At 35.3% G+C, this 15,410-nt stretch overlaps 1 protein-coding gene across 4 annotated transcripts in view; it reads left to right on the forward strand.

Moving 5' to 3' along the window:
- DNM1L (dynamin 1 like) overlaps positions 1 to 15,410 on the forward strand; it is a 39,119-nt gene that overhangs the window by 15,109 nt on the left and 8,600 nt on the right. Inside the window, exons 3-16 of one of the 4 annotated variants that reach the window (XM_082784878.1) lie at positions 397 to 435; positions 1,603 to 1,649; positions 2,766 to 2,837; positions 3,407 to 3,493; positions 4,309 to 4,471; positions 6,387 to 6,507; positions 7,136 to 7,267; positions 7,557 to 7,763; positions 7,943 to 8,063; positions 9,426 to 9,581; positions 9,695 to 9,784; positions 10,734 to 10,826; positions 12,432 to 12,488; positions 13,629 to 13,706. In XM_082784878.1, the coding sequence (XP_082641004.1) occupies positions 397 to 435; positions 1,603 to 1,649; positions 2,766 to 2,837; positions 3,407 to 3,493; positions 4,309 to 4,471; positions 6,387 to 6,507; positions 7,136 to 7,267; positions 7,557 to 7,763; positions 7,943 to 8,063; positions 9,426 to 9,581; positions 9,695 to 9,784; positions 10,734 to 10,826; positions 12,432 to 12,488; positions 13,629 to 13,706 (1,463 nt within the window). The remainder of the gene's footprint in view (positions 1 to 396; positions 436 to 1,602; positions 1,650 to 2,765; positions 2,838 to 3,406; positions 3,494 to 4,308; positions 4,472 to 6,386; positions 6,508 to 7,135; positions 7,268 to 7,556; positions 7,764 to 7,942; positions 8,064 to 9,425; positions 9,582 to 9,694; positions 9,785 to 10,733; positions 10,827 to 12,431; positions 12,489 to 13,628; positions 13,707 to 15,410) is intronic. The other 3 variants (XM_082784880.1, XM_082784879.1, XM_082784881.1) reach the window with 3 other exon arrangements.

Consider the following 15,410-nt stretch of genomic DNA (forward strand, 5'->3'; position numbering starts at 1 on the left):
GACTTTTTCTCATTCTTGCCATGAATAAAAGATGAGAAACATTTTGCCAATGAAGTTCAGCCTTGCAGAAACTATGGGTGACATTTTCTTTGCTCAGAAAAAAGTATTGTAAGCTACTGGAATTAGATGAAGAGCAATAGTAAAGTGATCATCAATTAAACTTTGTCATCTAGAATATCAACTAATAAGCAGCATTTCTCAGCGTTCTGTTTAGATCTTATTGCCGTGCATACTGTAAATGTTACACATTCTCATCAGTAGTAGACTAGCATGCACATCTGTCTGCATGCATCTGTGATCGTTGTAATAGTCTGGTGATGAAGGTTAATAAAATGCTATGTTAAATATGATGAAAAATTTTAAACATCATTCAATACTGTTTCTCTTTAACTGCAGACCCTGCTACATGGAAAAATCCAAGACACCTTACTAAAGGTTGCCTTTCTGCATTTGCTTTTTCTCCCTACACATAAAGTGCATGCTTATGTACACTAACCACATACATTTCATGCCACTTGTTGATTACACTTTTACTTTTCCACAATGGCTACTGTGTTGATTGATTATTTTGCCGAGTCTTGTGATTTAGTTGATTTTTAGCTTTCTGACCTTGTTGCATTAGAATGAGATGATTTTTGCTTTTCTGTGTCATTGCTGCTTCATAGAACTTTCTGCGCTTTTAATTCCCAAATCCCTTGAAAGATCTCTAGTGATAAGTATCTTGAAATTCAACTTAAGTGAAAAAAAATGTTTTGAATGGTGACTTAATTTCAGGTAAGCTGTGTGTTTGCCAAGTGGCCAGATTTCTTGTAGAGCAGACTGCTGCACTGAGGAGCAGAGGGGATGTGATGGCTAACTTAAAAATTTTGAAACAGAAGTTATTGGTGCTTTGAAACCCAGCTGTGAAAGTACAAGTGTCTTGCAGCATACCTCAAACTGCTGCCTGCGCTACAGAGCAGGAGTTGACAAAAACCTTCTTTGCTGTTTGTGGGGCTGCTCCTGAGTATCCCCCAAGTAATTTCAGACATCGTGGTGACTGACAAGAGTTAAGATGTTTGGTCCATGACAGATTTGGGAAGAGACATGTTCTCCTAAGACTTCATTGTTATGTAGAATACTTATGTATTTTCTGTTTGTGCCTTTTTCTTTTTGGTTCTACAGGTTTTTCTAACTTTTTTCTTTCAGCTGTAATTTGATCTCATTTGCATGGTAAAAGAAAAGATGCTGAAAGCTGATGTATTTTTTTCATTTTTTAAGCTATTGCTAATAATTATTTTGTTTTCTGTTGCAAGCTGATTTTTGAATGGATTAGACCTTTTCTGAAGAATGGTAGGACAGCTGATTAGCTCAGTTCCCAATTAAGAAGGTGGACATTGTGTAATGAGATAAATTACAAAGAATAATGAGATGCAGCGTTTAAATAAGCAGAATCATACATGTTTGTGTACTGAGCTATTTAACATCTAACAGCAGAAAACAGACTAATTCTTCTCTTGCTGCTTGAAAAAAAAATCACAGTCTAGTCTTCAATAAACAGGCTCTCAGAAAAATGTGATTGGAACATTGCTTCCTCTTCCTCATGTACCAATTCTTTGTTTTCAGAGATAGATGCTGAAGAATGGGGTAAATTTCTTCACACCAAAAACAAGGTATGTTTGCTCTGGTGGTGGAGCAGCAGTGTCATAAATATGCTGTCCTATATATACTTAATTCTGTGTCACTTTCCCTTGTCTTTCTCAGAAAGGAGATTATTCTACCTTCTATACTGTATGCAAGATTACTGAGGATTTTCTTTTTAAGAGTAACTTATAAAAATGTGTTACTTATCAGTGGCTCTGAACGTGGGTCATTGATTCACCTGAGTTATTTATCTTAATCCCTTTTGTGTTGTTCTGTTGACTTTCTTCTTTTTCTTGTGCATGAGAGACATTAGAATGGAAACTGCAAAGGCAAGAAATTATACAGTCACAGGTCATTTTAATCCACTGAAGAACTGGCAATGTTAGAGAGAGATTAGAAAGCTATGAGAAGGAAAGAAGAGTATAAGATTTATCAAGGGAGAGGAGAAATAGGGCTTCTGTTTCTCCTCTCAGAGAGGAGAAGGGCTTCAAGTGAAAAATTAAGCATTAGCTCTCTTTGTTAACAGTGTATCTCTGTGTTGGCAGATATACTTTTTCAGTGTTTTATTATTTTAAACTGATTTCCTCATCTTCTAGTCAATGATGGAAATTAATGCAAACCTAAAGAGGAACACAGAGGGAACATGTGGAAGTGTAGCTCTGTTCTAACTTATTTTGAATTGGTGGAAGGAGGACAAACTAGACAAGAGTGGAAAAAATTAAAACAATATCCATGTTCTTCGTCCCCTCCCAGATGTGCAGGGGTTCAATCTCTGTGTTGTTATTAACCTCAAATGGTTGTAACTAAATCAGTGATAGAATTAAATGTTTGAAATTCTCTTTAGGTGGATGCTATTTTTTCTACCTTGTATGACACTGATGGCTAGTAGTAAGTGCTAATAACTGTCATCTGATGCTGCAACAGATTAAATGCCAAGATTACAAGTTCTCTTTTAGCACTGATGATTTCTGTTAGCATTAGCTTATGGGCTATTAGTCATTCTTAGTTTTTTTTTTTTTTTTTTTTTTTTTTGGCATACATAGTTACAGAAATTTTCATTGTCTCTTGCCGAAGGGAGCATTATTTCACAATTAGGCCAGAGTATGCTTTCTTTGATGTTTAAATAATCTTCTTTTATACTTCAGATTTATACAGATTTTGATGAAATTCGTCAGGAAATAGAAAATGAAACAGAGAGGATTTCAGGAAATAATAAGGTAAATGCTGAACTGTCCATCGTCTTGCTGCTGAAACCTTTCTTAAGCAGTTCTAGCAGCTAGAAGTGAAAAGCATTGAACTATTGTTGTGAAAAATCATAGTCATGTTGCTTGCTGTCTCAAGGTTTTTCACTGTATTCATGAGATGAATGAATAAAGCTAAAAGGAAGTGCAGAGAATTGCTGTCACTTTACTTCAAAGCTTCCATAATAATCTTGCAAAAAATAATAAACTTAATCATACTTGTATTTTTTCCACATACATGGCTTCTTGTATGATTATAAAATCAAGTATTTTATTCTCAAATATCTATTATAATTACTGAAATAGAAAGCCTTTTATGCATTATTTTGCGAGGATAAAAGCAGTTGGTTCATTAATGTAGCTGGCTTTTTTTCTCACCAAGTAGGTAGGTGTAAGATGTATGATGGAAGAAAGCTGTTGGGTTTTTGTTTTGTTTTGGTTGTTTGGTTAGCTGTTTTATATAAAACTTCAGCTGTTGGCTTTCTAAAGGGTCATTTACATAATCCAGTACAGTGATTAACGTTTCTTTATTATTTTATTTTTAGGGAATCAGTCCTGAACCTATTCATCTTAAAATTTTTTCATCCAATGTTGTAAATCTGACTCTTGTAGATTTACCAGGAATGACAAAGGTAACATATGAAATGCTTTTCTTCTGACTTGCTGTAAACACTGTTTTGAATCAAGGATCATATGCTTAGTCTTTGGCTTGGTTCTGTATTGTTAGATTAAACAGCTTTCAGGAACTAAAACATTCCTCCTTGGTTTAAGTATTTGGTGATATAAATTTGAGATGTCACCATGTTCTGGTGTAGGATTTGAGTTTCTGGTGCTGTCTACTGTTAGAAGAGCTGGATTTACTTAAGCTCTTCCTCTTTCTATATGGAATTGAGTGATCAGAAACATTGCACAAGCAGCATATTCCTTTGAAGAGAAGAGAGAACTCTTAAATTTCAGATCCGTTTCTGCAGATAGATGGGCAGTTGACAAGCTTAAAAATGTTTTTCCTATTGCTTCTGCAGAAGCTGCTATGCACGTTTTGCCTAAGAAATTGTATAAAGTGGGAATACATTAGAAGGAGAGTTCAGATCCTGTTTGTTCAGGTTTTATACTGAATAACTTTCTGTGTCAAGGTGATCACGATGACTTCTTTACCTGCCTCTGCAGACATATGCACCCCACTCTGCCTGTTCTGCAGGTGATTCTTGGATAGCGAGTCATCTTGACAACAGTATCAAAACAAATCATATGAGTTGATCCTCACTTTTATAAGAGTGTTTTTAGCTTTTATTCCTTTCAAGATTCTCCTTTTCTGTTTGCTTTGTGAAGGGGAAAAGAAGGGGCTGGAAACTGTGCTTACACTGTGCAGAGTATAAATCTTTAATGAGTGATCTAACAGAGGAATAAACGTACAATTTTGAGAAGTTCTACGTTGTTTTTTCTCTAGGTGCCTGTTGGTGATCAGCCTAAGGATATTGAACTTCAAATAAGAGAGCTAATCCTTCAATTCATCAGCAACCCAAATTCAATTATTCTGGCAGTTACAGCAGCTAACACAGACATGGCCACTTCAGAAGCACTTAAAATTGCACGGGAGGTGGATCCAGATGGTAAGCAGAAAAAAAAACCTAGATTCTGTAATACTTTAAAAAAAAAAAAAAATCATTTAAATCCTAAAATAAAGCTAAAGTTTTTTTTAAAAAAGTAACGAGGAAAGTAAAAGTTCCTGCATTTCCTAGAAAATATAATTATTATATTTGCTTAAAGATTTTCTGCTGCAGTCCCTGCAACTCAGAAAATGCTGTGATGAATTAATATCTTAAGAGCTTTCTGGCTTACAAACAGGCCGCAGAAATATTTTAATAGTCATAAGAGCAACTTCTGTTTTCAGAAAAACACTTTTTTTTTTCATTACAGAATGTTGGAGGTTTTGAGATTTTTAGTAATTTAGTCTGTTAGGATGACTTCATGCTTTATTGTCCAATATTCTCTCTTTTATGAGAGAAAATGTCATCCTGCAGCTAATATTTAACTGTTTAGCCATTTGTTTAGTGACTTTTAGTAAGAGTAAAAATAACATATATTGTAAGTATCCATTTTAACGTTCTGCATTTGTATGACAGATTCGACAATCTAAAAAGAGGGTTATGATATTTTAGATTTACCTAATGACTTTGAAATAGATCTGCAGTTACTGGGTACCTGTTTCTTGTGTATGAGAGGTGCTGTTGGTACTATTTACTAATAAATGGCACTATGATTTGAAAGAAGATGAAAATGTATACTTTGAACATAGATATATTGAAATTAGGGTAAAACTTGATGTTGGTGTGCTTTACGCTCAGATTCTTCTTTCCTTAAAATTAGTATTTCTCACCTGATTTCAAACCCCAAGTCTGCTTGGGCCTGTCTGCGTAAGTGTTTAAGGGTTGCACAGCCACATAGCTTTGAGGGAGAATCTCTTCTCTTGGCTGCGTCTTCAGTCAGATTGTCCTCGTTCAATGCAGCTGACCCTTTCCTGTTAATTTATTCCCGTAAAAGTGATCAGCTGTGACTTTTGGATCACTTCCCAAAATTCTAATCTTAAAGGTCTGGAGTGGCAGCTTATGTTGCAAGAACTGTAAGCACAATGGTATGTAATGAGAATTTGGAGTGCTAAACTGGTTAGAATTTCAAACTTGCATTCATCTTAAAGTTTCAGGAGCCAAGTACCTTCTCATTTTCGGAGTTACTGGATTATTTTTAGACTTGAAAAGCATGCTATGATTTAAAAGAAAAAGTTCTTGCCACTTTCATTTTCTGACCTAAGAGCCAAGGAAATACTAAGGCCCCAGACAAAACTTGTACATGTTAGCCTATCTGTTTAAACGTGCCATATTTACCTACGTAGTGAATTTGAGTCACTATTTCTTCCACAGTGGCTAATAATGAAGTTTAAACTTTCATTCAGAAAACATCACATATTTGACAAAAGTCTGTTTTGTTAGCAAAATAAATCCCATACTGCTTTTTCAGTCTCTTGGGATTCTGGCTATGTGTTTGCACAGTGCTTGAAGTGGTCCTGTTACTTCCTCTGGTAGCTTTTTCAGTAGTAGTGGTGTTTCAAAAATCGTTTGAAACATTGGCATTATATCTAGTTCTACACAGATCCTAAAAAATAGTTCAGTTTGCTCACACCTGCAGGTCCCCTGCCTGCCTTAGTCTTCTCTACAAGTACTTAGCACCTCTGACTTCATGTACTATGCAAAAATATTTGTTGCAATTAGTGAAAATTTTGAACCACATAGAACCTAAAACATTTTCTTTAACCACGTACATATGGGGAGCAATACCTGCCAAACCATGTTATATTTTATATACATACAGGGGCTCCAGATAGACCAGTACTACACATTCTTGTGCTGGTCTTTGCTGGTTTGTCCTATTATAATTCATGCTTCATTCCTGAGGAACTTTTTGAATGATGGGCCTTAGCTACCTTGATCAAGACAAAACATCCCTTTGAGTGAGTTTTCCTTTTGGTAGGTCGAAGAACTCTTGCTGTTATCACAAAGCTGGATCTCATGGATGCTGGCACTGATGCTATGGATGTGCTTATGGGAAGAGTGATTCCAGTAAAACTTGGCATCATTGGTGTGGTGAACAGGTCTGTCTGGGCACATTTATATCATTTTTTAAAGACTGTTAATATGAAGTAATGCTTTGGGTTTATTTAACCATGAGCATGGGTTTAAGAATAAAGTGACCTGATGCTGAAATAAGCAAGCAAGCAACAAGCTCGTTGATGACTTTTCAAAAATCTGTTCTTCTTCCAGTCAATTAACTGCTAATTTAGAAAGGAATAGGGACATTTCTTCTAAAAGAACTGTTGTGTCACTTCTTTCCAGTACTGATATTTAGCTTGAGGGATGTTCCTGATTAGCTGTTCACATTATTGCTGATATAGCACTAATAGATATTTCACACTAGTGCTAAGATCATGTTAAATGCATATGGCTGTTGTAGTTGTGCATGTTACCTTTTTGCAGCAGCTAGGTCAAATCTCATGCAGTGTTGATAGTTTTGCTCAGTCTGCATATGTATGACAGCAATCTGTACCAATTTGATGTCTGTGCTCCAGCAAATAAAACCATTCTTTCTTTTATAAGGGAGAAGGGTTATGTGTACAAAGCAAAAACTGTCTGCTCAGATCTTCTGTCAGGAAAAAAATAAGTGTGAATTGTTTTTCCTTTTTTATTCATTAACTACTGTGCAACTCTGCCTTTTAACTTCAGGAGTCAGTTGGATATTAACAATAAGAAGAGTGTAGCTGATTCTATCCGTGATGAGTATGGTTTTCTTCAAAAGAAGTATCCTTCCCTAGCCAATCGAAATGGAACTAAGTATCTTGCTAGAACACTGAACAGGTATTACATGTTACATCTAAAAAAATAAAATAAATTCATTATTTTAAATGCACATTAAGATATAGATTGGTGTGTTAGAAATATGTATAACCATTTATTTTTATCTTTCCTTTTTCTTTTGGTGCTGTACAGTGAAACCGCTCTGTTTCCAAATTCAATTTCTGCATTTACTGTAATTTCCCTGAGCAAATGTTTTCCTTTGATGATAATTTTCTGTTTCTCTTTTGATAGAGATGATAAAGCTGAAATTATTCCTTCCTTCTCATTAAGGCCTGTTTTCTATTTTTAGACTACTAATGCATCATATCAGGGATTGCTTGCCAGAACTGAAAACCAGAATCAATGTTTTAGCTGCTCAATACCAGTCTCTGCTAAACAGCTATGGGGAACCTGTTGAGGACAAAAGTGCCACTTTATTGCAGCTTATTACCAAATTTGCCACAGAATATTGTAATACTATTGAAGGAACAGCAAAATACATAGAGACTTCTGAGCTGTAAGTACTAAATGTTTTTCTAAAATACTGACTGACCCAGCAGCTCTTGCTGGTTTATATTGGTAATAGTAGTACATCAGAGCATAACATAATAAAAAATGTTTGAATCCAATTAACTGTAAAAATGTTTGCAATGAAAGCTTTTTTCCTTGTTTTTAGTTGTTATTTTATTCTTTCAGATGTGGTGGAGCCAGAATCTGTTACATTTTTCATGAGACCTTTGGAAGAACCTTAGAATCTGTTGATCCTCTAGGTGGCCTTAACACAATTGATATTCTGACTGCCATTAGAAATGCTACTGTGAGTGTTGCTCTGTATTCTAAGTGTTGTTAGTGGTTTCAAAATAAAATTTTGTCAATTTGTGCTCCTTCAGGACTCTAAATTAGTAACAGCTGAAAGAGTTTATGCAAATAGGCTGAATCCTGCTTTTTGGCATTTGAAGTGAAAAATACAAAATCCAAATTTGCAGCTATTATCAGATAGTTAACGAGTTTAAGGGGAATGCTTACTCTTTTCTTTTGCTTGTAGGTTTAAATTAAGATCCAGCCCAGTTTTGGCAACCTTATGGTGAAGCTGTTATATATTACAGAAAGGGTGATGAAAAACTGCCTATGTATTTATTTTGCATTAAGAAATTCTGTGCTATCTATAAAGACTTACCATGAGTCTACGGGCTAGGACATGTTCAGATATTTTCATTCTCTATTACTAGATCTTTTATTTTTTTTTTATTCTCTATTACTTAATTTTTTTTTAAATGGTTCAGTATTTACATGACTGATCGGGTTTGTTGTACATATGGGGATTGGTACTGTAAGAATTAAAAGCAAGCTTACTTTTAAATATGTCATTATATGGAATGTTCACTCCTCAGAGCTTGACTTGAACATCAAGCAAGTCAGCTTTTATATTGTGTTCTGCTGGGTACAGACAGTTGCATTTCTGCATGGTCAGTAATTATTCAGACTTGGAATACGTTAGGTACACTGCAGCAGCAATTTGTTTGCATGTTCTTATCCTTCTGTAAAAGTAATACATCTTACCAGTCACTAAATGTTGCATTACTTTTCTGTGAAGCATCACATCTTTGTGTTTCTAAAGCTCATTTAGGTTTGAAAAAAATCAGGTAAAAATACCCCATGTATAGCTGAGCATTGGTCTGTAAAGTCATAAATTAAATTATCCCAAACATTAACACGGTGACACTTTATTACAAGTATATTTAACAGCAAACCCAGCTATCATGCAGTGAGAATTGTATGTCCAGAACTGCTGGATATTTTTGTCTGATGAAAATTAAGAGGAGAATGTCTTTATGATAAATTTCATGTAAACTTGGATCCACAAATCTGGAATATAATTGTTCATGGTTGTCAGACCACGTAGAAATGTTCAGGATTCTACAAGGGTGCTGGTTAATCATCATTGAACACAAATTTTGTCTTAAAGATATTTTGAGCTTCTTTAGGCTGTAAAGCTTTTATATTTCAATATATGCTTTTAATATGTAATGCTCTTAAACTGTCAAGGCCTGTTATGAGTGTTCTTTTGGGTGTGAAAACTGCGGCCTTCTCTATTCAGGATTTCATCAAATACTGCTACTTATAAATGCTTGTCGTTTCAGTATGCAACTTAGCAAAATTTACCCTTCTTCTGAACTAGGGTCCCCGTCCTGCCTTGTTTGTTCCTGAAGTTTCATTTGAATTGCTGGTTAAAAGGCAAATCAAACGTTTAGAAGAGCCTAGCTTGCGTTGTGTGGAGCTGGTTCATGAAGAAATGCAGAGGATTATCCAACATTGTAGTAATTACAGTACACAGGTAAAAGTGTGCTCAAATCTTGAATTATGTTTTCAATTACTGCTTGTCCCTCTCCCTAAAAATCTGTAAGTCTCATCTATAATTTTTTTTCTTTTTCTTTTTTTTTTTTTTAGGAATTATTGAGATTTCCTAAATTGCATGATGCCATAGTTGAAGTAGTAACTTGTCTTCTGCGTAGAAGACTTCCTGTCACGAATGAAATGGTAATTTGCCATCTACTATAATTTTGCTGGGAAAATTATGTTTTCTAGAGTTTTCCTTGATGCTTCTGTTTGCTGTATAATGTGAGGAACCCAAATGATTAAAGGAGTCATAACTCATATTTGTTAAGTAGTTTCTTCTGTATTAGAAGATAATACATAAAAAAACAAAGGGATGGGGTGGAACCCTCTGCAACTTATTGTCTGCTGTGTTTGTTTTCCAAGATGATTTTACTAAAACTTGGATCTAAAGCCTCCTAGTCTTTCTGATGTAGGTAAATTTACCTTCCCTGTAACAGAAGCTGTTCACTTACTGTAGTTAAAGATGTAATGATAGAAATTAAATTATAGTCCTTATTCTATTTGTTTCAAAGGTAAAGTTGAGATAAAATGTTGATTTTTACCTTTAATGCCTTTTAGTTAATGAGAAGTGAAAATTCAACTTTAATATTAAAATATATTTCTCCAAAGGTAGAAGTCTGCTTTAGGTTTGCTTACTGGGGAGGAAAGAAAGATATTGGCTCTGTACATGTATGTGTACGTTTAATGTGAAAAGCAAACAAAATTTGTTGTATGTGTGTACTATAGTGAGGCATCTCTCACTAGTTCAAGCATGGATGGCTTGTAACTGAAGGTTGTGAGCTATATCGCTTACATCATATGGAACACTCAAATGGCCGAGTTGTGTTTACTTCTTGCTGGAGAGGGGTTAGCTTAATAAAGCTGACAAGTTAAATTGATATAACTTCAAAAAAGAGCTGAAGGTCTGAGTGTATTGCAATGAAAAATTAATTCCCTTGCTTTTTTCTGGGTCAGAACTTTACTACTGTCTTTGGGGCAGTAAAAATGGTCTTTTGCTATGGACAGTTAGACTGCATTTTAGATCATTGTTCTTCACTGCCATTAGATCTTCTCACTGAATTTTTGACCTTTGCATGCCCTTTCATTGCAGGTTCATAATTTAGTGGCTATTGAGTTAGCCTATATTAATACCAAACACCCAGATTTTGCTGATGCCTGTGGGTTAATGAATAACAACATTGAGGTAAGAAAATACATCCTCTTGAAAATTTCTGTATGCTTACCTGAAAAGTGGACAAGTCGAAAGGATTTCTATGATCATGGCTTATATCTTTGTTAAATGTCTTTTGACTCTTCAAATGAAAGCCTAAAAAACTGCTTCATAGAAAGAAACTGACACATCTGTTCTTCTATCATAGTTATACCTTCTGAAGTATAAAGATTTAATTATAATACAAATATGGTGTATGCTTATCTTGTGATCAGTTGATTTATTAGATTTATGTTGCATATTACATGCAGAACCAGTGGCCGATGTTTCAATTGAAACAATTCTGCCTGTATGTCTCCTGGAAGATAACATGGGCACCTGAGTGGTGGCTATTAAGTGAAATTTTGGAAGAGAAACTTTAAAAAGATGGTTGTGAAATTCTCTTTAATGTCAAAGTAACTGCATCTTCTCTCTGACAGAATCTATCAATAGCTATAATGTTCCTCTCACTCATGAAATGATAATACAGGTATTGTTTCCTCTATTCAGCTTCTAATTTTTGCTTGCCTTTGGTACTGTTCCTGAATCTGTGTTCAGGAACTTCCGTCTCCCTAAAACAATTTTCTCCACCACTCTTCCATCAGGCTTTTACAGCTTCAGTAGCCTTTTCTCTTTTTCAAGTCCAGTTTTGATTGGTAAACTTTGTTGCTGACATCCTATGGAAACTGTTGTCCTACAACTGATCTGCTCAGCTCTTTCTCCAAGTCTGATTTTTGTTGCAGTATTTCATCCGTCTGACTAAGAGCTTGTTAATAATTCCTGTGTTCCCTTGCTGATTCAACACATTTTTTCATAGTAGCATTCTTTTTAAAATGTTTATGTTGTCATTTCTGCTTGTTGGTTCTAACTTATTTTTTATAAATACATTTTGTTTTGACTGGTTATGCAATCGAATTTGCCTTGATAGACTGACTGCTCTTGAATCTAGTTCAGGAACAATGTCTGCACAAACTGCTAGGAGTGCGAAAATTAAGATTTTGTGAAGTTAAATGTAAGATTATTGTATTATTGTGTGTTACCTACATTAGTTCTTTTCCAGTATCTTCCTGAACAGGACATTGAAATGTTTGAAGAAACAGAGCATGTAAAACATCTTATTTTTATTCAGTGGACAATCAGTTCTTACTTTCAAGAAAAATCAGATCTTTGTCATGATTGTTTCAAATTGGTTTGTTATAAAGTGAATGTTTTCACCTGGGCAAATCAGAGTCAACCTTGCTGGATGTGAAATCAAATTCTTTTAGATTACTTTGAAGATTTAATGTTTAATGAAAGCTGCAGAGAATCTACACAGAGCCCAACCGTTTAGCTTTGATCCTGTTATCTAAAGGCTCTAGTCTTGATTATAGAAAATGTTGCAATAAGTTTTGCAAAAAAATTTCTATTAAGAATTTACCTTTGGTCAAGTAATCAGAGTAGTGTCATGAAAATAATTGATGCTTTCGTAGGATGGTTACATGGCACTGGAGATGTTATTAGCGTTTGTCTCTAAAATTTAAGTCATCTTTAAAATACGAGTCTTGGATGTGTGGTGATATAGCGATACCTAATTGAGGTCTTGCTGGATTATTTTTAAAGGAACAAAGACGTAACAGGTTAGCCCGGGAATTGCCTTCTGCTGTGCCACGAGACAAGGTGAGTAAATGTTGATTTTAATATATTTATTTATTCTAAGTATAACATGTTCTGCTTTGATCTAATCTAAATGTTGGGAACTTTGATCTGCTGGCCTAGTGACAGTTTTGAGAGCTTTGAGAATATTGACTTCTGTCTTTGAATTTCATAAGATGGAAGTAGAATGTCATTTTCGTCTTCCAAAGATGCAGGTTTTACATTTGGGATTTCTGAAGACTTACCTATAAATTTACATTAGTATTACATGTATTACTTAAGTGGCATTTCAGGTGAGGCTCAAAATGCTTGCAGATGTTAAAGATGGATTCAGAACTTGCATGCTTAAATTTATGGCCGTGACACTGATTTCAAAAGATAAACAACTGATTTAAAATAATCAGTTTGCCAATGTAGCACTTTTTTTTTTTTTTTTTTTTTTTTTTTTCTAAAGCCACTCGACTGCAGTTTTAGTGCAGTCTTACTTTCTCTGGGAGAAAATGGAGGAGGAAGTTTTCAGTTGATCATCATAAACCAGTCGTGTGGTCTGTTTCTGTCGCTTGGTTATCAAGCATCGTGAAAATATTGCCTTGTGGGAATGAACAGACTGACAGCTAGGATTTTAGACGGTCATGTATTTAATACTCTGAAGTATTTAGAATTCAGATGTACAGAATATAGTTTAGACTCATCACATGTTGTAATAGGAATGATTACAGCTGAGAAATCTTTTTGTTTCCTAGCTTAAAAAGTAAGATGAAGTCTCATAGTGGACTTCAATATTAGTGCCTTTAGTTTGTAAAAGTCAGCTGATGGATGAACTGAGAATTTAAGGTAGCTATCTAGAGAAGGCTTTCAGTGCTGTTTGATCCTTGGTTTAATTGACTTCATATTTAAATCATCAGTGAAGGAGCTGAAAAATTGAAGTCCAGATAAGCCAAAAGTCCTTTAACTGTCTTCAACATGCTTTTTTTTTTTTTTTTTTTTTTTATATTACTGTGTTGCTTGCAAATCCAAAGTATTTTCTTTTCTGGATTTTTTTTTTTTTTTAAGACAAAAAGATATTCGCAGATAAAAGTGCATACATGTGCTAGGTAGATTTGGTGGTTTTCAGTTGTTGTTGTTTTTTTTTTTCCCTCCCTGCATTTTTTTTACCTTCTTTAGTCTACTAAAGCTCCAGGTGCATTGACACCTGCTTCCCAGGAGACTGTTACTGCTGCTTCTGCTGAGGCTGATGGCAAGGTCTGTCTTGATTTTTCTATAAGCACTGCATGCGAAATATGTTGTGGTTCACCTTCAGGTACTATGGAAAGCGGTCTGTAGGGCTCTGTCTTCAACCCGCTGTGCCCTACCGGGTGTAGACTACTTGACATTTCATGACTGTAGTATGTGGGTAGAGATGTACTACTAGGTGGCAAAGCCACTGCTTTCTGTTTTAACCCTTGGTTGTAATATGTTGTGGTGCAACATTTGCCCCTGTTTGTAGTCAATTGCTTGTTTGGTGCAACAGTATTGTGATCAAAGTTTTTCAGCATGGTTGTTAAACTGCATGTTTTTAATGTGTTGACAGTTAAAGAAGGAGAACAGAAGATAAACTAAAAATGTGAGTTTCCTGCTTCCTGCAGGGAATCCTTACAGGCTTTGTTCCAACCTGAGCCCCCTTTTTGTTGTCTTACTTAATCGTTCAATCCCTGGTTCACTTCTATTTGTGAAATGTGTTCTGCAGTGGCTTGTTACACTTCAGGCGTGCTGTCTGTCATGTTGAAATAACAGCTCAGTAGTGTAAAGACTTTATTGCTAATTGCTTTTACGTGAAGTCAGAGAAGATGGATAGTCACCAAGCTGCGTAGCAGGAGTAACCAAGAGGACTCAGGCTTTTTGCTTCACTGCACACATGCATTCTGCCTCTGTGTAAAGCTGTCATTTCTGTCCTGAACAAAGTAGTTCAAGTTGGTATTGGAACTTTATTACAGTTTTGGTCGAAGATTTATTGGTTCTGATATGCTGCAAACATCTATAAGGAAATCTGGAGCAATTGTGAGGATACCGTTGTGACCACAAAAGCTGCAGGAAACTGCCAAATTTGGTTTAAATTGTTTCCTATTGTTAAATAGTCAGTGAATCCTCAGTGCTCTGTTTGGTGTGAAAGACTGCAGCTTTGTTTCTGAAATTGCTTGGGAGATACAGCCCATTCTATAGTAACACTGAATGAGGGGAATTTTGCCACTTTGAATAGCTGTCTTACAATCAGAAAAAAAATGAATGGACCTGTCCTTATCAGTGGTTACCTCTTATTAGAAGAGGTTGATTTGAATTCTTCCAATATATTTGGTGCAATGTCTCTGAACAGTTTTTGTGCAATTTTAATAAGAAATATATGCAGTTTAGCTGGGTTTCCTCCTGACATACAGCCATTATGCCATGTTTCTTTTCTTCACTCTCTCTAGACCCAGGGTCAGCCATGGAGGTGTTTTAATTGTAAACACAGTAGATAGTTTTAGCTTATTTCCTCCTGAAGGAAGACATAAGTAGTAGCACCTCAGAGCCTTTAATGACCAGCGCTGAGTTTACAGGTTTTTTTTTGTTTATTTGTTTTTTACAGTACAGTAATAAATAGAACAGCTGCCAGGTATATGGAAAGGTGCAAACCAAAAGTTAAGACTGTTTCACATCAAAATAAACTGTCTTTTTTTATTTACTTATCTAACCTGTGGTGGGTACCATCTACTAATATTTCTTTTGTCCAGTGATTTCTAATGTGTAAGAGTTGGGTGTTACGTCCTCTTCTCAGAAGACCAGAGAGTCATTCTTTCCCTGGAATGGAAAGCTTTACTCCCAGAAACTGTGATCTTCACTTCCAGAAGATGAAGGTTTTTCTTCTTGATTTAGTACAGAAAAGCCTTCAGTAACTTGAGGTCTGGCAGCACAAATACATTCGTAGCTTTG

The sequence above is a fragment of the Aythya marila genome (assembly GCF_965140915.1).
Source record: "Aythya marila genome assembly, chromosome: 1".
Lineage (NCBI taxonomy): Eukaryota > Metazoa > Chordata > Aves > Anseriformes > Anatidae > Aythya > Aythya marila.